Genomic DNA, 22,532 nt, shown 5'->3' on the forward strand with positions numbered 1-22,532 from the left:
AGGTAGTAGGCCAGTGTGACTATAATACAGTGAGAAAGGAGATAGATAGGAGGTAGGCAGAGACCAGTGGAGGCCTTGCAGGTCATGGCCATGCATGTGATGGGTTGAAGTTAGTGAAGGACTTGGTCTCGTGTTCATCTTAAGGACATTTCTCTGCTGAGAACAGAATGAATTGGATAGGGATGAGAATAGATCCAGAGAGATCAGTTGAACTCTTGAAGTAACCTGGAGAGTTTAAGCTTGAGGGTTTGTAAAAGGATGGGGGAGAAGTGAAAGCATTGTTGTTTTTTAGAGATGGAATTATTTGAGCTCACTGACCTGGAAGAGAAGGGAAGAATCAAGGATGACTCTTAGGTGTTTGGTTTTAACAGCTGGGTAGGTGGTAGTGTTATCTATGAGTGTGGGAATATTGCAGAAGAAATTAGTTTGGGAATGGGGCACTGATCAAGAGCTTTGAATTGTTCATTTTAACTTGGTTCAACATATTAGTTAGACATCAAGTATAAGCATCGGATTCACAGGTGGATATAGGGGTCTGGCTTTAAGGCTGTATAAAAACTTCTTAGACATGGGATGCAATTTTTTTTTTTTTTAAATCTTATTTATTTGACAGCGACACAGCGAGAGAGGGAACACAAGCAGGGGGAGTGGGAGAGGAAGAAGCAAACTCCCCACTGAGCAGGGAGCCTGATGCGGGGCTCGATCCCAGGACCCTGGGATCATGACCTGAGCCGAAGGCAGATGCTTAATGACTGAGCCACCCAGGCGCCCTGGGATGCAAATTTTTAAGGAAATAAGTGGGTCCAGGGCCTAAAGACTGCAAAGGAAAATAAGAAGAAAATAGCCAGGGAGGGAGCAGGAAAACAAGAAGGGTGAAAAGCCAAGATAAATATTTTAAAAAGAGGGTCTGTTGTGCAAGATACTTGCAAAGTGATCAAGATGAGTTGAGGAGAGTAACTGTGACACTTGTACACGTGGAGGTTGGTGGTGGTTTTACGGGAAGGACGGTGCCTCATCGGTGTCATCTGAGAGAATGTAGAAAAGAAATTGGAGGTTGCAGGCATAGACTTCTCTTTAGAAAAGTTTTCCTAAGAAGGGGACCTGAGGGCGTCTGGGTGGCTCAGTCGGTTAAGCGACTGCCTTCGGCTCGGGTCATGATCCTGGAGTCCCGGGATCGAGTCCCACATCGGGCGCCCTGCTCAGCGGGGAGTCTGCGTCTCCCTCTGACCCTCCCCCCTCTCATGCTCTCTGTCTCTCATTCTCTCTTCCGCAAATAAATGAAATCTTAAAAAAAAAAAAAAAGAAGGGGACCTGAGAAGTTGGGCAATAGCTGACAGGAAACATGAAATAAGTCAAGGGAAGCTTTTTCTTTTTAATCAATGTAAGTTACAAAAAATCGAAAACCGTTTTTTTCCACAAAAGTATGTCATATTACACATTTGATTAATTTTTGTTTAATATTTTTTAACATTTAAATATTTTTAAGAAGATTGTCGACTTACATAGAGTGTGTGTCTAGTGCTTCTTGCAATATGTATATAAATGTTTATCTTATAAATGTAATATATTCTGAAATGATTTTCAATTCCCTGGGAGAACCTCAGACAAATCTGGTCAGCTTAAACTTGTTTTTAGGTTTACTTAGTTTTGTCTCAGGAGCTATTTTGCAGTATTTTATGTGTATGCATTTACTTTTGATGGGGAGGAGATGATAGGGTGGAAGAAGAGCCGTATGTGCCATTAGATTCTCACATAGATGCCTCAGGAAGTTATGAACCTCTATTCTGGAAAGTCTTAAGATATCTCAGTGTGATGTAAAGGCCTAGAATGGATGGAATCTAGTTCTAGGCCCAGGCCTGGAACTCTTAACCCATTCTCCTCTCCAAAGCCCAGTGGACCACATTTTAGTATTAGAGATGAGAATGTACATCGTACCCTCACCTGTGAAGCTTTCCAAGCAATTTACTTGGAGTGCACCGGAGGGCATGCTGCGTTCTGGGCCCTGACACCATCTGGCACCACCCCAGTCCTTGTGTAGTGACAGATGTTTTAGATCAAAATTCTAGCGCCTAGAACATCTATGTGGGTGGGCACAAACAGTATCTGCTATGAGGGCATTCGTTTGGTTATTATGTATTGTTTCTATTATTATTGGCCTCTCAACTAGTTTCCTCAAACATTCCTTAATTATTCCTGCAAATATCAATATTTGTCATCTCTTTTTTTTCTGTGTTTGGTTGCAGAAGTCTGCTAGGGGAATCAGTGTTCTTTCAGAGTAATAGGAGGATTTTTACTCCCATAGAGAATTCTCAAATAAGGACAAAGCCCATGATTTTATATTTCCCCCCATATTTTGAATTTTAATGTTTGGTTATGCAAAGTTTCCTTAGTTTTACAGCTCGTATTTATGAAAACCCTAGTAAGTATATTAAAGGGATATAAAGATGAATCAAGGCAATTTCTGACTTCAGGATACTTAAAGGTGAATGGAGAAAAATGGCCTGTAGACAAATAACTGTAATATAAGATAACGAGTTTCAGGGAATGCAAGGGAAGAGGAGGAGGGATTCAGAATATGTGGAGATCAATGGCTGCAAGTTCCATCTATATACTAATGTTATAGTATAGTCAGCTCAGGGGTATCCTTAAAAGAGAGAGGTGCCGGATGCTATAAAATACTCGCGGAGCACCTTTGTGGATGCGTTGCCAAGAGCAGGTGAGTAGAGGCGTACTTGATGATAGAGCCTCACCAGAGAGCTTTACCACTGCCCTTCAAATAGTTACTTTCATGGTGCTGTACCATTTTTTCTTTTTTTTTTTTTTTTAAAGATTTTATTTATTTATTTGAGAGAGAGAGAATGAGAGACAGAGAGCATGAGAGGGAGGAGGGTCAGAGGGAGAAGCAGGCTCCTCGCCGAGCAGGGAGCCCGATGTGAGACTCGATCCCGGGACTCCAGGATCATGACCTGAGCCGAAGGCAGTCGCTTAACCAACTGAGCCACCCAGGCGCCTGGTGCTGTACCATTTTTTAGTAGTTGTGTAAGAGATCATTCTATATTACCTGAGGTATGCCTTACCCCTTCTCTGTATGTCCAGGGCAGCCATCTCTATTTTTATTTTATTGTCACAGTTATTTTTATTTTATTAGTTATCTAATGATTATTGTTACTTTTCAGTATTAACCATAGCACGTAATAATTCTTTGTGGCTAACCCATGGGGATACTGATTATTATAATTTTAGTATTTTGAAATAATTACAGCACAGGTATAAGAAGCAGGTACCATCTGAAATAATTTCTTATTAGTTGCCATTATAAGTTCCCATTTATAAAGCCAATTTACATTTTAAACCTACTCTCACATATGTTAGTGGATCTAACTTTGCTAACTCTGCAGTGAGGTGGAGACTCAGTGTCCCTGATTTACAGAGGAGGAAGCCAACTCCCCAGGACAGCAACGGACTCCCGTGTCCCATAGCCAGGAATGGTGGGGAAGGACTTGAACCTGCCAGTGCTGATTGTTACCTTAGCCACTGCTCTTTAACCTCAGACTGTGTCTCGTCCTGTACTTCCTGGGATGTCTTCGGTCTCGATTATCAACTCTAAGAATAATCCACGGTTTTCTCAGTAGCAAACACGGGCACTGTGCCAGGGGATGTTTTTAAAGAGATAAACCTGTCCTTGGATGACCTTGGGATCTTTTTAACTGTAACAGTTTTGTTATTGTTGTGGTTTTTTTTCTGGTATCTTTCAATACTTTTGAAATCATAGCTACCAATTAAAATTGTTTTATTGATAAAAGTTATTTACACACCTCATTTTTGCAGTATGTGACACTGAAGGAGATGCCTGCTGTGCTTGTTTTCAAAGATGAAACTTACTTTGTTTATGATGGTAAGTTCCAATGTTTTAACTCATATAAAACATGTTAAAATTAAAATGCTGTGGCTATTATAGGACTTTGGTGTTGATGAAAGATTTGGTAGGTGCAACTACTTCTTACATTTCCCATTAGTTGAATGACTGACAGATTTTTCTTACCCTTCAACTTGAGTTTTTCCATCTAGTCTGCTTTCTGGGTTCTGCCTACAGTGATTTTTTGGGGGGGGTGCGGGGTCAGGTCATTGGCCTTTTGAGACATGAACTCGATACATTTCTGTACATTATTTTAAAACATTCAAAATTATTCATATAAAAAAAAAGATCTAACATTTCAGACTCACAAAAAGGTGAAGAAATAAAACTCCTTCAGTAGTGGTAAAGCCCCTGGAAGATGTATTCTTCCCTAGCTCCATCTCTCCCTCCCTGATAGAAGTAACCACTCACCTGTTATTCAGCATTTCTTCGTTGAAGTAAATACTTGGTCTATTTTTTTAAATACTTTTGTTATACAAACATACATCATAATAAAGACAATGCTAGAATGGTAAAATCCTGTGTACACACCCATCACCCAGGTTAGACAATTAACCAAGGTCTTAACACATTTGCTTCAACAATTTTTTTCTTCGTTGAAGTATTTTAAAGCAAATCCCAGAGGTTTTTCATCACTGCGTGCTTCATTATGCATCTCTTTAAAAATGTCCTTTTTTTTAATAGAATAACTATATGCTGTTACAACACTTAATAAAATTCACAATAATTCCTTGGTGTTATCAGATACCTACTCCCACCGTTCCCAGACTGTGCAATGAGGTACCTCAGGCCAGTGCAGCAAAGTCACAGGGGCTCCAGGAGAAATTTTAGATTTCGAGGGAAACAGTGAAACTCAGCATCTTTCGGATATCACGCAGCCACTCAAAAGCAAAGTGAATGCAAAGTCATGCCTAATAGCATTCTTTGTAACTTTCTAAATTACAGTTTAATAAAGTAGAAGCTTCAGTTTATTTCCACTAGCTACATTTGAAATACTCAGTGCCCTTGTGTGGCTTTTTATTACCATGTTGGAGAATGCAGATATGGAACATTGTATTCATTGCAGAAATATTCTAGAATGTTGTTATTTTATAACAGAAAAGAAACTAGGACTACTTGAGAGTTGTAAGCTTTGGTTTGCTTAAATAATTCAAATGAATAGAATATCTAATAAAAGGAATATTCTGATTTTTTTAAGTAAAATGAACATTTTAATTATTTTTTTTCCGGTTTTTCTTTTTCTTTTTTTTTTATTTTATTATGTTATGAATCAAAGTCAACACCCAAAGAACATTTTAATTATCTTAACAATCATGAATACAAAGCATTTCTAAAGTCTCCTATCTTCATTATTTTTAAATAAATTGAGGACTGAATTTACTTTTTGTAAAGTATAACAGTATAACAACTACCATTTGTTCTATTTTATGCAACAGGTACTAATTATGTACTTCACTTGATGTTTTCATTTTATCCTCGTAATCTGTGAGGGTAGATAGTAAGGCAGATAAATTACTATCCTGAGATTGTGAAAAAGATAACTAAGAGTATTAGATAAGCAGATAGATTATAATTAAATCACAAGCTCATTCATTTGCTCATTCATTTGCTCACTGGATACTTATTGTCTGTATTAGATACTGGGCTTAAAAAGGAAGTTAAGAGGAACTTGCATATATGAAAATATGAGAAGGAAAATAATGCATATCTGCACCAATTCTATTCATTTGCTCTTTGATTATTGCACTCCTTGTATGATAAGCACTTAACTTATATTGTCTTATTTGATCATTACAGCAATGCTTTTGAGATCAATATTCTTACTGTTTTACAAATGAAGAAATAGGATTAAAGAGGATTTTTTCCCCCAAGTTAAAATAGTTAATAGTATAATCAAGCGTCAGCCTTCATATCTCTTGTTCTAGTTCTAGTATGAGTTTGTTAATACTTCAGGGAGCCACTTTGTTTATTTTTGGAATAAGCCTGATCATAATCTGTTTGGATGTAAATCTGTTCTTTAATCATGGCTAAGAAAGTGCCCCTTCTCTTCTCTCCATGTTTCAAATGTGGCCTCCCATGAGTGACCAGGAGGAATAGGATAAGTATCTTTAGCTGTTGGAGAGGTCATCATTTTCTAACGTGCAGTAGTTAGTATTTAGGACCTGCCTGAAGCCTTCAGATAACACAGACAGTTTACCTTGAATGCTTAGTCTAATATTTAAATGTTGTCAGTAAGTTTAGAAGCTTTGGGATAGGGGCTCAGGAGGATGGTTTATTTTCTAATGAGTTTCAGATGTATCACTTTGTATAATCTTAAAACATTTGCTTTTAACCTGGAGTGGAGATTGTGGCCCCAGTACTCAACTCCTAGTTTTATGTTTATTTTTCTAATGTGTAAGTCCGAATCCATAAATACTTTCAGATTTGCATTATGTCACTTATTTTATAGGTTTGATAACTTGAAAATGTTTTGTTTAGCAATGCAAGTGACAGACAAAGCACATCTTTCAAGAAATCATTAAAATCCAGTCTTCAGGGGCGCCTGGGTGGCTCAGTCATTAAGCGTCTGCCTTCGGCTCAGGTCATGATCCCGGGGTCCTGGGATCGAGCCCCGCATCGGGCTCCCTGCGCGGCGGGAAGCTTGCTTCTCCCTCTCCCACTCCCCCTGCTTGTGTTCCCTCTCTCGCTGTGTCTCTCTCTCTCAAATAAATAAAATCCTTAAAAAAAAAAAAAAAATCCAGTCTTCAGCCAAACATTTTGGTAAGCTTTTACATCAGCTTCTTTTCATGCAGTTATAATAATTGTTCACAGTTCCTTCAGAATTGTATTTCTAATTGGGACATAATATTTCTCTTGATATTACAAATGTTTTCTGTCTGCTTAGCAGGGGAATTATTTGATGTTGGAAAAAAGGTTAAAATACTATGGCTTTCTATGTGTGTTGTGTTTTACATACAAGAAAGGGTTGTAAACTGAGGTAGAAATGTCATAAAATAGAAAACAGGAAAGAAAATGTAATAAAAAGTTATTCATACTGCCATCATTCAAGGATAACTATCAACCCAGGATAACCATTTAGTAGGAGTGTATGTCTTCATTTAATCATTCTGTCCGTTTTTCTTCATACTTTCTGTTTTACAAAGTTACAGTCATACTGTGATAATGTTTTGCAACCTGCTTTTACCACTTAATTATTAATTTTTTAAAAACCTATAAATGGTCTTCCTCAATATGTACCATAATTATTTATTTCCTGTTTAGGGTATTTCACTTATTTCCTTTATTTTTATTTATTTATCTTTTGCTTGCTTTGTCCACTAATGCTTTTGTATGTCTCACTGTTTGCTTAGAATAGATTCCTAAAAATGAAATTTATGAATTTAAGATTATGATTCTAGGTCAAGGCATTTCATACGTGTATAGCTAGATTAGAACATTATAAACATTTTAAAGTTTTATTTACATATAACTTATTAGCTTTGTTTTATTTTTAAGAGTATGAGGATGGTGATCTGTCATCTTGGATCAACAGGGAGAGGTTTCAGAACTACCTTACTATGGATGGCTTCCTCTTGTATGAACTTGGAGACACCGGTAACAAGCATATATACAACCTCCATCACTGCAGAATTTTCCTTAATTGATTTCTTAAATGTGATTCTGTAGGAAATGAATTTTAAGCTCTCTTTCATAATTTCCTTCCTTTTTAAGACTTGGATGCCAGTTCTTCTTCATGAGAATATAGGTCAATATTAACAAAGAACAAACATTTGTATGGGGAACAAAGATGAGTTAGAAAAGGTTTACTAGTTATAACTGATAGCAACAGGAAAAGCAGAGCCTGGATAATAAGGAAATGAGAAAAAATAACCAGGAAGCTATATTAGGAGCTGATTTTGTAGTAGGAGTTGGAATACAACTCATCACCACCTTTGAGGCCTGCTTTTTTTAGTTGTGAGGAAAATGTGGACAACACACTGGCATGGTTTCTTAAAGTCACAAGATTGAAAATGACAAGCAAAGTAAATATATTTACAGATGCATAAATGAAAGCTATAAGAAGCTGATTGGAGGGTCTCAGGTAGATGTAAACTACCAAAACTATACGAAGCTAACCATGTAAGTTTTAGGAGGAAGTGTTTTGTAAATTTATAATGAATTACAAATGAGAAATAAATCATGGATATTATTGCCATATTTGTTTTCATTCACAACTTCATGATAAGTGGGAAGGAAATATAGTTTTAGATTTAAAAAAACGGGAAAATTTTACTCAAGGTTCGGTTTTTTTTTTTTAATATATGAGTAGTAGTGTGCATAGATTTTCCTCTTCGTGATTTCCTGCTTTTGAATCTGATTAATAATACGAATTAGAAATGTTCTAATAGGTTCTCATGTTATTTTCAAACTCTTAGGATATTTGTTCTGGCTCCAGAGCCTGCTTATTCATGTTCTGTGTCTGGTGACATTTCTGTCTTTGTTTATCCTTACAGAGGGAGGCGTGTGTTAGCTCAGTACTGGAAGTTGATGTGGATACTGTCAAAGATTGTGGGTTTACTTTTGGATTCTTTCAGACTCCTGTGAAGGGAAAAGGGAACAATGTAGGAATATCTTAGCTTTGCTTTCAGTTCAGTAATCCTAGGAGATAGCATGACCTTGAGGTAATTAAAATAGGCAGCTCTGGCTCTACTCAAATAGTTTCTTCTCCCAGATTAATTTGGAAAGAAGTTGACTATGGACTGTTCATTTTTTTGTATCCAACATAATTGCCCTTGTTCGCTTTGCATCTGTGGCTCTGTTCCTGCCCATTGTCCGACCTGGCGACTCACCACACAAGTACAGAGATCCTGGCTCTCCGTGGTTTCAGATACTTCTTGTCTTTCTCGGAAGTCCTGGTGACGGCGGGTCCCTGCGTCTTCTGACCCCGCCTCAATCTCTGTCTCCTCTCACTCTGGTCTTTCCTCACTCTCCCTTCTCCAGCCACACTGACTTCTCGGTTTCTTAGAAAGGCTGTGCACCTGGCATCAATGCACCTTTATAGCTGGAAGTGGATAGTTAATTTATGTTCATCCATTAGACTCAGACCAAATATTGCTTCCTAAGAAAATCTTTTACTGATCCCCTCAAACTACTTAAGTTACTCTGTAGGACTCTTTTATCCCTGTTTCCTTTCCTTCAGAGCTCTTCTCCTTGTTAACCGTACATTTATTCTTTGTTGTAAATGATCTTTTTGTGTTTCTGTTGTTTTCCCTACTAGACTGTGCTTTCCACGAGTTCAGGGCTGTCTGTGTGTGTTCATCACTCTCCAGGTCCGTCCCACAGCTAGTAAGTGGTGGTGCTTCACAGGTGTTTCCCCGGCCTAGAACAGAATACACACACTGAACTGCAGCATCTGGTCTTCTGGCTCCAATACCAGTTCTCTGGTTATTATGTCATGCTGTCTGCTAGAGGATGTTAGAGACGAATGTGATTTATGTTGTGTGTAGGGTTAAGTAAATTTGAGTCAGTTTTGTTTTGTGTATTATAACTGGCAAGCAGTGATGTGACCCATGGTACTGAAGGGAATAGCATGTAAAAATCCTTCTCTTGTTATATGCCATTCTTTTAGAGCTACAGTAATTAATAAATTTGTATTATCATTAATAAATAATAAATTTATTTTATTTCTTAATGTCAGATTTTGACAAAGTATTCATTTTAGTCAGTTTGTGGGTACTGTGAAAACAGTACAATTTGAGTATATAAATTGTTAAATATTTACTGTTATTTACATTTGGGGGATGGGAGGTAGGAGGGAACCTCTCACTTCCAGTTGACTAATTCATTGATTCATTTTGCTGTGCATAACATGTAGCATAACAAATTAAATTCTAGAAACTATTTACTAATTCCCAATTCACAGCTACAATAATAATTGAGAAGTTTGTATAATGAGGGCTATTGAATTTAGATATGTCATTCTTAATTTCAGGAAAGCTTGTGGCTATTGCAGTTATTGATGAGAAAAATACATCAATTGAACATACCAGGTATAGTGTCTTGAAATAGTTTTAAGCTTCACATACCATCTAATTCAGACTTTACGTGGCCTCAGATAAACTTGATGTAGTATTCTTATTTTTCCCACAGTATTAGATAAGGCAGCAGATATTATAATTGAAAAATGATAATATATTTTTGAAGTGAAGAGATGAAATATTTATGTATTCTTTCACAGATTAAAGTCAATTATTCAGGAAGTTGCTAGAGATTACAGAGACCAGTTCCACAGGTAGGTGGTTGCATTCAGGAACATTCATTTATCTTTGTTTAATTATATTTTGTAATTTAGTAAAGCAAAAGTGGTACTATTTTATTCTTTCAAAGGTGAATCAAGATACTGAAATGAATTATAGTATGTTGTATTTCAGTATGAATTGTTTGGACTTGCTAATACAAGTAAAAAAAAACTTTATAACTTGTATCATAATTGCTTCTTGATGGTATTTGGGATACATTTGTTGTAAGGAAATATGAACAAGTACTGATACATTTGAGATAAAGTTAAATGAGCAATCACAACTTCGATATAGACAGATGATGATTATAACAGGAACTCAGAGAATAACTGGGTATAAAAAATAAGTGTTCTTGTTGCTTTGTGCCAAATCATTCTGTTTGTTGCTGCCATAAGAGACAGTCTGTAAATTTGGTATATTTTTTAATTATTCCCTTTTTATTCTGAGTCTTCTAATGATTTATCAGTGATATATATTTATATTTCTTCTGTTACATAGTATGAGCATGTTATTAGTCCTTTTGTAAACAAAGTGGGTCATTTTTCTTAAGCGTGTTTTAATTAGATATGCTTATATTGCCCTGCATTTTAAATAGAGAGCGGAAATATCTTAGAATTTATTTAATTCTACTCTGTATTTTATCTCAGAAGCCAGTAGAATTCATACTGTTTTCTACATTTATTTTATGTGATTTGTATGTTAAATGTTTACAGTGTTTACATGCTTACCAAGCCCTGAAGTTCAGTTCTTGGTACATATTTACCTTGTTTCGTATCTAATATTGCTCTCTTTTTTCCTTTTGGTTATTGTTGTTGGGTAGGGATTTTCAGTTTGGCCATATGGATGGAAATGACTATATAAATACCTTGCTGATGGAGTAAGTAAAGTTTTAAATGATTAAATGATTTTGCTATCAATTCTGTCAATTTTTAAATTTCTGTTTCTGAGACACTTTTAAAAGCACTACTAGCTGGGAAGAAAGTGAACTTTTCATCTGTGCTGACGCAGATATTCTCCCATCAAATATCTTACTTTAGTTTTTAAATATAAATTTGAAACTCACTGAACTTTAATATTGCTCCATATTAAAAAAAAATTCCATGTTAAAAATTTATCTCTGAATTCCGTGTATTTTGGAAAGAAGACAGCATTCAAAATTTAAAAATTTTATAGTTTCTGTTTAACACACACCTTACCTAAAGTTCAGTTTCTTTTTTTTTTTTTTTTTTAAAGATTTTATTTATTTATTTGACAGAAAGAATGAGAGAGAGAGCACATGAGAGGGGGGAGGGTCAGAGGGAGAAGCAGACTCCCTGCCGAGCAGGGAGCCCGATGCGGGACCCGGTCCAGGGACTCCAGGATCATGACCTGAGCCGAAGGCAGTCGCTTAACCAACTGAGCCACCCAGGCGCCCACCTAAAGATCAGTTTCAATGAGTAAATGTAATTTAGGAAATTTTTACATCGAAGAATTAGCTGCTATACTAGAAGAATTTATTTTAACACAGTAAAAATAACTTTATAGGGAAAGTATACAATTTTAAAATAATTCTATCAGTTATGTTTATGACATAAAAATCTGATTTGCCACTTCAAAAAGTTATTAGAAAACATTTATCATACTTACAGTAAATTAATTTCAAGTAAGAACCTACTCTATGCAGCAGACATTTAGTATTTCCTGTATGCCACACACTGTGTTTAGTACTGTTGATACAGAAGATAAGTAGAGTCCCTGTCTTCAAATGCTTGGAGTCTGCTGGTAAGACAGCATAGTCCTTGCAGAACTGTATGAAAAGGTCTTCATAGTAGAGAGTTCTGGAAATATGCCCGCTCCCACCTCCCCCGTAGTGCACACAAACCTGGAAGGGATCAGAATATGCTTACCAGAGGAGGCAGTAATGCAGAGAGGTTACCTCGAAGAAGAATGCGGAGGCGTTATTTCAGACACACAAGAGGTGGTAGGAAGATGGGGCTTTGAGAGTGTGGAGCTTAGAAACAGCCCCTGACGTGAAGATGGGGGAGCTCGCCAGCGACAAGGGACCTTGTCCGACAGCGTTGAGGTCCCAGTTCACGTTACTGTGACGTTGTGTTTCGGATTCTCCAGCTTTGCTTAGTAGCTGAGTTGGAGCCGTTGCCTTCACTCGTGTTTCGGCGTATTATTCCATTTTCCAAGTAAGAACACGGGAAATAAAAATGAAACTTACAACCCAAAACAACATTCATAATTTTCAGGTGAAAGCCTAAAATTATAAAGTAGTGTTATCTTTATTCATTTTTACTTATTATCCCTCCTATTCCAATAAGAATGTGAGAGTTTTTGCCAGTGATAAAAAGTACCAGATTATAACGAAGAAATCAAGACAAAGGAAAATAAAATAAAGGATCTATATTATCTTAGGTATTTATCATTTTTAGGTAATTATTAAAGGTACTTGAAAATTTGGGCCCTGATTTTTTAATACTCGAAACAAAGTAGAAAAACATTATTTACACATTTCCCATAGCCTGTAAAATAACTGTTGGTTATAAGGAGTATGGCAGACCTTGTAGAAACCTAAGAGAGATTGTTATGCTATAGAATCTCACAAAGGGGGACACTCTGTAATAGAAATATGTTTTTAGTAGGATTTTTACAGTATATATATTAGGGGCTTTGATAGAACCATTTCTTATAATGTCCTTCAAGGCAAGCCAATATTCAGTAAAACATTGTAAGAGGCTAAAGCAATTTGGGTCCAATAAACAATTCCTTGATTCAGGGCAATATTCAGAATATGTACAGATGGATGGATGGATATTCCTTCATGAGTATGATTGTTAATGTGAGTTGTGAGATAGCAGAAATTTTGAGCTACAGTTGTGGTCTGAGAACAACAGTAATCTCTACTGCCAACACCTTGTGTTGTTTTGTTTGTTTGTTACTCATATCTTGCTTTTTTTTTTTCTTTTTTGAAAGAAGAGAAAGCGTATGATGATGGTTATGTGATAATAATTGAAAGTCCTTATTGAACACTTAATTCTGTGACCGACACTGGACTGAGTGGTCAATCGGTATTTTTTAACTTTTACAATAACTCAGTAAGGTGTAAGTACTATTATTTCCATTTTATATAGATGAGGAAATTGAAATTTCTTAGAAGAAACTCAAGGAAGTTAAATAATATGCCAAAGGATGTCCAACAAGTAAGTTAAAGAGATCCAGTTCTGAAATCCAGATCTTGCTCACTCCAAAGCTCTTCCGTGACATTAATATTGTCAGAGAAATTAGTGGAATTTAATAGGTATTGATGCCTAAGTGTTTTTAACTTAGGGCAAATTACATGATGTTATGTAAGATAGTTAGCAGCACTGTTTTTTAAATCATCTCAAAATAAATAGCGTACTGTCAGACCCTAAATCTGTTAAATTGTTTTGTTTTGGGTTTTTGTGAATATAATTAAGAGGGAATAGTATGAAATGATATTTTCCATTTCCATCATTATTCAAATTGAATTATTTCACAACAGATAGTTTCTAGTCCCGCTGTGTATTTAACTTTCTTATAATACGTATTTTTATAGGCAGGCCAAGTTCTGATCCATTCTGATTTTTGGTACTTATGCATTATTATAACTAATAACTAAACTGCTATAAATCAAAAAGTTGTCTTTTGTATTTTTTATGAACAGGAGTGAAGCTAAGATTTTTTTTTTAATTATACAGTCAGCTAACTCTTGCCTAATAATAATACCGGATAATCAACCACCCTGATACCCAGTGACTTCAAGCTGTAATATGTATTCTCTCTCACTTAACCTGGGCTTGGCTGACATTGACTGGGCAGATAGATGTGGCTCCAAACTGCCACGGAGGTTCGGTCTGCACGGTCTTGCATGTCCTGACCCTGGAAGGGTATTTCCCTGGGGAGTCGTGTGGCAATCACAGAAACACAGGAAGGCAAGCCTAGCCATGCATGCACATTTCAAGCCTCTGCTTGAGTCACGTCTGTTAACCTTCCCTTTGGCCAAGTCACACAGCTGAGCCCAACATCATGAGTCACATGAGCGCGTTTTGCCTAACTGGGAAAAGGTCATGCCTTGGGGAGAGTAGAGAATTATGAGCAAGAAAGCAATCTACTGGACTCCGTTACTTGTGTGGTGATAATACAGTGGTGTGAATCGCTTCTACTGTAGAGTTTTGTCCTTTTGCATAATATTTTCTTATAAACATACCAATAACCATAAACCTGTGTGCAGGTGACATACAGAATTAAGCACCCCCTTCTTTTATGACTATGCAACAACCTATCCTTGAAAGGAAAAAAAATTATTTCATTTAAATGACACCTATTAGTAACATTTTTTGTCTGCAAACTGATGTCTAGCGAATCAGTGAAGCACTCCCTGAGGATGCGGCGGAATACGTAGTGGGATAGTGGGAGTTCAGAGAATTTGGAACAGTATTTATTGAACACACGGTACTGTGCTGAATATATAACTTGAGTTTTCTCACATAATTTTTACAACAAAATAGGTACCCTCCCACTACTTACCTTGTATCCATTTACACATGAAAAACGTTACGCTTAAAAAAACAGATTATGAGAAAGCCCCAGGCTTCAGCACAAGCAGTGTGCCTCCAGAGACCCTGCTCTTTCCTATCTCCTGTCCTCAGTGCCACTTGACTGGACTGGGTTTGTGTGACCAACACTGGTGGGATTTGGGTGGCAAGGGATAAGATTGCCCAGAAATTGGTACTTCATACATAATAATTTTTAGTTTAATCATTAATACTCAGCTGTCTGATATTACATATTAGAATGTTTTCTTTTGCTTTTTTTTTTTTTAAAGAGAGCAAATGGGAGGGAGGGTGGGTGGGAGGAGGGGGAGAGGGAATCTCCAGTAATCTCCCCTCTGAGCAAGGTGCCCCTTACAGAGCTCGATCTCATGACCCTGAGATCACAACCTGAGCTGAAATCAAGAATCATACGCTTAACCGACTGAGCCACCCAGGTGCCCCAAAATGTTTTTCATATAATCTTAATTTAGCTATGTCTTAAAGTGATGCACAATTTGAAATTTTCTTCATGTAAGCATAGGGAGGCAAAGCTATTAATACAGCTTCCTCCTTTTGTGATTATAGTTACTTCGATATAAATGAATATCAGAATATTTGTTATTTCTGTGTTTAATGTGTATTTTGATTTCTTTGTTTTTCTGTTTTCAGTGAACTGAAAGTCCCAACTGTGGTTGTACTGAATACTTCAAATCAACAATACTTTTTACTAGATAGACAGATCAAGAATACCAAGGACATGGTGCAGTTCATTAATAACATCTTGGATGGCACAGTAGAGGTGAGTCGTTCACTTCCATTTCAAAGGAACAATGGGAGGAGGTTGAGGAGAAACAAGCTTTCTTCTTTTCCTCTGATTCTGAAAGGAAGAGTCATCACCTGGGGTGAGGGGCAGTCCTCCCCACCTTGCTTCTCTCACATCACAGAGCCACATTCTCAGACATAGAAGGTTCTTCTGTGGAAGAGGCTGCCCATGGGTGGGAATGTCTCTTTTAGGGTTATTTGGAAGACATTTTTGGTTGTCACAGTGAGTGGGAGGTGTTGTTGCCGTTTGGAGTTGGGCTGTGGGTGCTGAGAGGTCTGCAGTGTGCAGAGCTATCCCAGTAGTGAACCTTCCTGGCCCTTAACCTTTCTGGGTTAAAGAGTCTCATTGGATTAAGTTATTCAGATTGCTTTTTTAAGAAAACCTATGAATAAGACCACCATTTCTTAAAAGATAAGGAAATGTACTGAGAATCTGAGCTTCAGTGGAGAGTTCCAAATCCAATTATATAAAATATTTCTCAGAAATAATGAATGGAGAAAGGGTGAATACCTACCATTTACATTGACATGGATGGAACTGGAAGGTTTTATGCTCAGTGAAATAAATCAAGCAGAGAAAGACAGTTATCATATGGTTTCACTCATATGTGGAATATAAGAAGTAGTGCAGAGGACCACAGGGGAAGGGAGGGAAAACTGAATGGGAAGAAATCAGAGAGGGAGACAAACCATGAGAGACTCCTCACTCCAGGAATCAAACTGAGAGTTGCAGAAAGGGAGGTGGGTGGGGGGATGGGGTAACTGGGGGATGGGCATTCAGGAGGGCACGTGATGTGGTGAGCACTGGGTGTTATATGCAATTGATGAATCGTTGAACATTACATCAAAAAACCAATGATGTACTATATATTTGCTAATTGGATTTAAATTAAAAGAAATAATGGATAGTCTTAACTTTCCATTTTTTTCTATAAATCTTACTGCAGTGTAATTCAAACTGTGAGTTGCAATCCACATTACAGGGCCATGAAGTTACCTCAGCACATTGTGGCCAGCATGCCTCTTCTTTCAACAGACTAGAATAAATCGAAAAAATGAGACTTCTTGGCTTTTATGAAGTTAAATTACTATTTTGTGAGAGTTTTGTTTCAGCTTTTACAAACTTTATTTGAAAGTTGGCTCACAGAATAACAAGCATTTCTTTTTTGGAAACAGTCGCTTAGTAGGAATTTCATATTTGTGAAAATAATACTTATTGAAATGAAATTCACCTCTATGAGTGAGAACTCTTCTATGTGTAAGTTAGTGAAACCCAATTCAAACTGTTTGACAACAAAGAGAGCCTCACATAGTTTGGAAATTCAAGCAATGAGCCAGACTCAGTGATGGCCAAATGCAAGGATTTGATAGATTTTCGTCAGGGATTTTTCTCTGCCTTTCTGCACTTTTGGGTGGGGTATGTGGGGGGGGGGGGCTTCACTCTTAGGGAGATTCTCCCTACACAATAGCAAAGATACCCTGCTGCAACTTTAGTTTAACAGGCTCAGCTGACTTCTGAAATTAGGCAGGCCTGGACTGGTGGGTCAGCCTCAGCCAGGCTGCTTGGAGTATGACAGGGAGACTGAATTCTTCACACAGGAAAGCAGACAGAAGGTGAGATAGAAAAAACAGTAAATATGTACTGCATTGCTCTTTCAGGTGCTTTTTGTAATTTCCTGGAGTCAACCCTTGACCTGAAGTTACAGAATTATAGAACAGAAAAGTGAAGTCATGGTACTTAAATAACAATTTAATTGTTTTGTTTTGTTTTTTCCTGTTAAACTTAAGGCCCAAGGAGGTGATAGCATTTTGCAGAGATTGAAAAGAATAGCATTTGATGCCAAATCTACTATTGTGGTGAGTTTTGACAGTTTGCTTAGTGTCATTGATAATTGAGAGTATGTAGGTGTGTAGTTGCTTTATGTCTAATGAAGGTTAAATCTGAAATTTCAAAGGATTAGGTAAAAATGCATCTTTAATTTGAAAGATAAGAACTAGTCCGTATTTACATTAAGAAAATATATTCTTCAGGTGGAAATTAAGTTTCTCTACTCATTTCTATGTCATGGTGAGTTAACTGGGATTCAGAATCTGTTACCTCAGTGACATGACTTGAAAGTGTTTCCAGAGTCTCTTTTCTCCTTCTGCCCTTTTCAGTCACTGGATCTGAATCTGCTTCAGCTCTCGGTCAGCTTGACAGCAGAGGCACTCCTAAATTTGTTTGAGCTTTAAACTTAGTTCTAGTTCTCTTCTTGAGCTCCATACTCCGTAGGTGTTTTCACTAAGGCCAAAAGCAGTCATTAAAGTAGAAATCCTTAAAACCGACCCTTAGGACACTGTATCAGCTGCTGCTCTAACTTCCACGTGGGTTCTTCACTTCCTGTTACCGTCTCCCTCCATTCTGTATACCGCTACACACGGAATAGGACTAAAATAGTCCGTTTTGATCACTTTCCTTCCCTTTTCCAGTGACACATGTGAGAATACTCTCTCCATCTCAGATGGTCTCATTATTTTTTGAATATTACAGAAGCTTCCCTGGTGCTTCTTGCTAGTGCTCACACTACCTCATTCTTACTCGTGCATAAATTTCTGCCTCAAACACCTTTATTCTGGGAAGCCTTCTTCCGTCCTCTCAGTCCAAAGTGACTTGCTGTCTGTGAATGCCTACGTAGCTCTCGAGTTACAGTCATGAGCCACAGAGGATAGTAGAGTTGAAAAACCTATGCAGTAAAATTGCTTTTACTTTTCTGAGAACTAAGGAGATTGTGTATAAACTGAGGGAAATTATTAAGTTAATGTGGCTTAATACTAACCAGAAAGTAAAAAAATATTTAAAATGTCATATGAAGAGGAATGTGTATGTACCTTCTTTACGTTAAATGACCAGCCTTCTCACTGAGCGGATTCCTGGAGTCCAGGATACAACTCCGAAGCTGTTGGGCACGTAGTTGCCATTTCCAGAGAGACCTTTGTGGTTAATGTGAGGAAAATAAATGTCTTCAGAAAAGGTTATAAAATATCTGGTGCCTTTTTCTACTGCTGGGAGCTGGTTACACACACACACACACACACACACACACACGTGCGGTGTCTTTAACATGGTAGCTACTGCAGAAATACTGACATTGATTAATTGGAACTAAGAGCAAGTTGAATGGTAGCAAGAGGAAGAAATTTGCAGTGGTTTTAAAATCGGGGGGCGCCTGGGTGGCTCAGATGGTTGAGCGTCTGCCTTCAGCTCAGGTCATGCTCCCAGGGTTCTGGGACCGAGCCCCGCATCGGGCTCCCTGCTCTGCAGGGAGCCTGCTTCTCCCTCTGCCTCTCTCTCTCTCTGTCTCTTATGAATAAATAAATAAAATAAAATCGTTCATGTATTTTATACCAGAAAGCATAGGAGGAGAACTGAATTGTGATTATCTTCCCACAGTCTGTCTTCAAGAGCTCTCCACTTATGGGCTGCTTTCTCTTTGGCCTTCCACTGGGGGTCATCAGTATCATGTGCTATGGCATTTACACAGCTGACACAGATGGGGGTTACATAGAGGAACGGTACGAAGTATCCACAAGTGAAGTTGAAAGCCAGGAACCAACAGAAGAGAGCAAAGAGCAGGAGCCAAGGAGTGGAGACGTCCTAGTGCCTACAGTGCAAGGACCCAAAGATGTATTGGAGAAGAAGAAAGATTGAGATTTTGCGAGCGCAGAATATTTGATAGGATTTCAAATTATTAAAGAGTCTATTTATTGAATTTAGACATTTAATCATGATCTTTAAAAAAGAGAATATGTTATTTGTATTTTGCTAATATCAACTTGCATGGATTAAAGTAGGCCTTCATAAATGGGGAAATGTTTGGAGCAAAGAGATGAAATGTTTGTCCTAAAAAAAATCAAGACACTCCATCAGAGTTCACCTTATGGATGTTATAGCAGATCAATTCTCTTGCATGTTTCTCTATCTGAGTATTCTGTGACACAATTAAGATTCTTGGGCAGAATATTTAAATTGGTCAATCAGGTAGAAGATACATGCTTGATAAAGAAAAACAATACCTTCACCTCCTACCATTCATTCGTTCTCGTATATTTTAGGTAAGATTTACATGGGCAAAATTAAGTCTTTAAACTAACAACTTTTTCCATGGATGAAATTAAGATTATGACTTAGAAACAATTTGGTTTTATATAGCATAGCAATTTTATTTTTAGTTATTACTTTTAAAGGAGAGAAAATGTTCCTTTTTAACTTTACACTCAGTTACATTATTGAAAATTTCATATGGGTCTATAGAGTGGTAAAAACAGTCTTATGTTCAATCTTTGCAAAATAAATGGATTTGATTGGAACACTCATTTCAAACCATGCCCTGGGACATGCTTAGCAAGTGCCTCAGTGGTCACTGTAGGAAGGGGCGGGTCTCTGTTTTATATATTGGAATTTCTTCTAAAAATTTCCTTTGAGAAAAAGCTCCTACTGCTTTTTAAAAAGTAATATATATCATTTTTTATGTTTATGGTATGGCAGCGTTATGGTAACTTATGATATGGGTGTATCTGTGTGTATAATATACACACACATGCACAGTATATTTACATATACATATAAAATTTATTGACATGTCTGTTATGTAATTTTATGGGCATGTGTATGTTCATAATGAGTAATGAGTGACATAATCAACCTGTCAACAAAATTTATGATAATCCAGTGATTAAGAGATCTGCCAGTTACCTTCTCCATCCTCTCAGTTCTGACTCCCATTTCAGCCAGTGACCTCTCATCTTCTCTCTCTAATAATATAACATAGGAATTCTATCCTGAGTAATGTATAAAAATTGGCATTGTTTTAAGCAACATTATGGTGTGTTTATTGTAGATTATTTTTGAGCCCTTCATTGTAGCTAAGTTTAGGATTTTTATTAGATGACCATTGTTTGGGTGATGATTAGAATGGTTTTTGTTAAACACTGAAAAATTGTTAATCACTTTAAAAATATGCAACTCATGGTCCTGATATTGAAGTTGTTTAGGGCTTTGGTCCTCAAAGCAGCTGTTGGTTACTTCTGGTGCCATGCTGATCACAGCTAAACTGAAGCTTGTATCTAAGTACTAGGAAGTTACTAGCAATTGTTTTATTGTATCCATGTGCTCTTTTAGCATATTGTAATTAAATGCTATTAATTTAACAAGTAGATTCCTCTCCAAAGAGTAATGAGGGGTTCTTTTGGAAGATAAATATTAATGTTCCCAGTGGTCAAGCTTGTTTTGCAGCAGTGAAAAAAAGCTTAGGTGAGTACAGTGCCTCACTCGAGTCTAATCTAGTATGGAAGATAAAGCTTAGTCTCCATCAGGGACAGTAGGATATTATAGAAAATGTCATGGTTTTCTTCTTCATGTTTATCATTATCAGATGTCCTTCATCTGCACATTTTTGGCCTTTCTCAGGCATCACTTATAAATGAAAGAACTCAGTAGAGAAAGGAAAAAAAGTAAAAACTCAGTATGTATCAACAAACAAAAGTCCAGCCATCTTTGTATTCTGAGATTTGCTTGTTAGTAAATTAATGCCTTAGTTCTTTGTTACGTTTTTCACAGCTCTCTACGTTGCCCCATATCCTATTTGTGTTTCCAAAGTGTCTATTAGGAAAACAAAATGTGTAGATGGTTTATAAGTGAATAATTTTCTTTCTTTTTGCATTAGAATTTTGTTTTTTATTTATTTCTACTTTAGGATATTATCAGACTTCTCACAAAACAAATTTAAAATTTTTGTTCACTAGTATGCTTTTCCCTTTGATATGGTATCAGCACTTAACTAGGAATGCTATTTTCATTTCAGGAGAAAGTACTCCCAAATAACTTAATTTCTTAATGAATCTAGTAGTAGAATATAGATATCTTAATTCACTGGTGAATCATCTTATGATTACATATTAATGAGAATATCCTCCAGTAAGTTAGAGTTTTGCCTTTTCTTTCAGTTGCAATAAATTCTATTTCTAAATCCTAAAATTCAGAATTCTAGATGGCTTGCTGTTGATAAGTCTAATGCTCAGACAATATTTAATTATATTTCAGAGAAAGACAGTACATATTTTTTTCAAGCTATGCACCCCATTATAGCTTGCAATCCTTTTTGTTTTCTTCATCATACACATTAATATTTCTCTAGCTACTTTATTTGAAACTTGTTTGAAGTGTATTAGACCTAAATTTTTATTTTCTTCCTCACCCCTAGTGCTTCCCCAGTATCTGACTTAGAAATAGCATTAAGAGCCAGATGTCTAGAGGTTGAAGGAACCTATGTGAGTAGTTAAACATCTATATTATTTTTGTTTAGTGGATTTTTGTTGGTTTCTTGTGTTTTGCTTCAGGGGCTTTTTTGGTTTGGGTTTGCTAAAAAGCAATTTACGTATTTTCATCATTGCTTCATGTGATATGGAGGTAGGACAGGGAGAACTACTTAGCTATTCTTATTATGCAGACATTGTTCAAATAAACCAGTGTGGGATATTAAGACTATCATTTAATTGGTGGGATTAGGTTTGCCATTTTATTTTTATAAATATATATTTTTTCTGAATGTGTCTGAGTCCAAGAGTGGGCAAAAAATAATTTTCTACTTTGGACTAAATCTGTAAAGGTTTTTGAAAGTCTGTATTACTAACTTGCTGAATTCATGAAATTTTGCCTTAAGGCACCAATTGTAAACCTTTGATTTTCTAAAATAAATTAATTGAAAACATGTAGTTTATTATTTTTACTATTTATATTTTGTTTTCAACACTAATAGTTCCTTGTGCAAGCAAAGAAGACAGCTAAGACTGATCCTCCACGAATTATTTTTCCTTTTATTAAATTGTGAGTTGTCATTATAGAAATATACAGTGAGTTTAAACAGACTTGAGAAAGATCAGATTGCTATCTAATCCCCTTATAGAAGAACCTGAGATTCCTAGGTTATATATATTTTGTAT

General features: G+C 36.7%; 1 protein-coding gene across 2 annotated transcripts in view; it reads left to right on the forward strand.

The window, feature by feature from the left end:
* Window positions 1–22,300, forward strand: part of TMX3 (thioredoxin related transmembrane protein 3) — a 43,496-nt gene extending 21,196 nt beyond the window's left edge. The window contains exons 9-16 of one of the 2 annotated variants that reach the window (XM_006727094.3): window positions 3,829–3,895; window positions 7,412–7,510; window positions 9,888–9,945; window positions 10,134–10,187; window positions 11,015–11,071; window positions 15,402–15,531; window positions 17,343–17,411; window positions 18,985–22,300. In XM_006727094.3, coding sequence (XP_006727157.1) covers window positions 3,829–3,895; window positions 7,412–7,510; window positions 9,888–9,945; window positions 10,134–10,187; window positions 11,015–11,071; window positions 15,402–15,531; window positions 17,343–17,411; window positions 18,985–19,242 — 792 coding nt within the window. In that variant the 3' untranslated portion in view covers window positions 19,243–22,300. Of the gene's footprint in view, window positions 1–3,828; window positions 3,896–7,411; window positions 7,511–9,887; window positions 9,946–10,133; window positions 10,188–11,014; window positions 11,072–13,310; window positions 13,380–15,401; window positions 15,532–17,342; window positions 17,412–18,984 lie in introns of those variants that run through there. The other variant, XR_014139556.1, reaches the window with a different exon arrangement.
* Window positions 22,301–22,532: the final 232 nt, after the last annotated feature.

This window comes from Leptonychotes weddellii, chromosome 13 (genome assembly GCF_054177405.1).
Source record: "Leptonychotes weddellii isolate Sample4059 chromosome 13, ASM5417740v2, whole genome shotgun sequence".
NCBI lineage: Eukaryota > Metazoa > Chordata > Mammalia > Carnivora > Phocidae > Leptonychotes > Leptonychotes weddellii.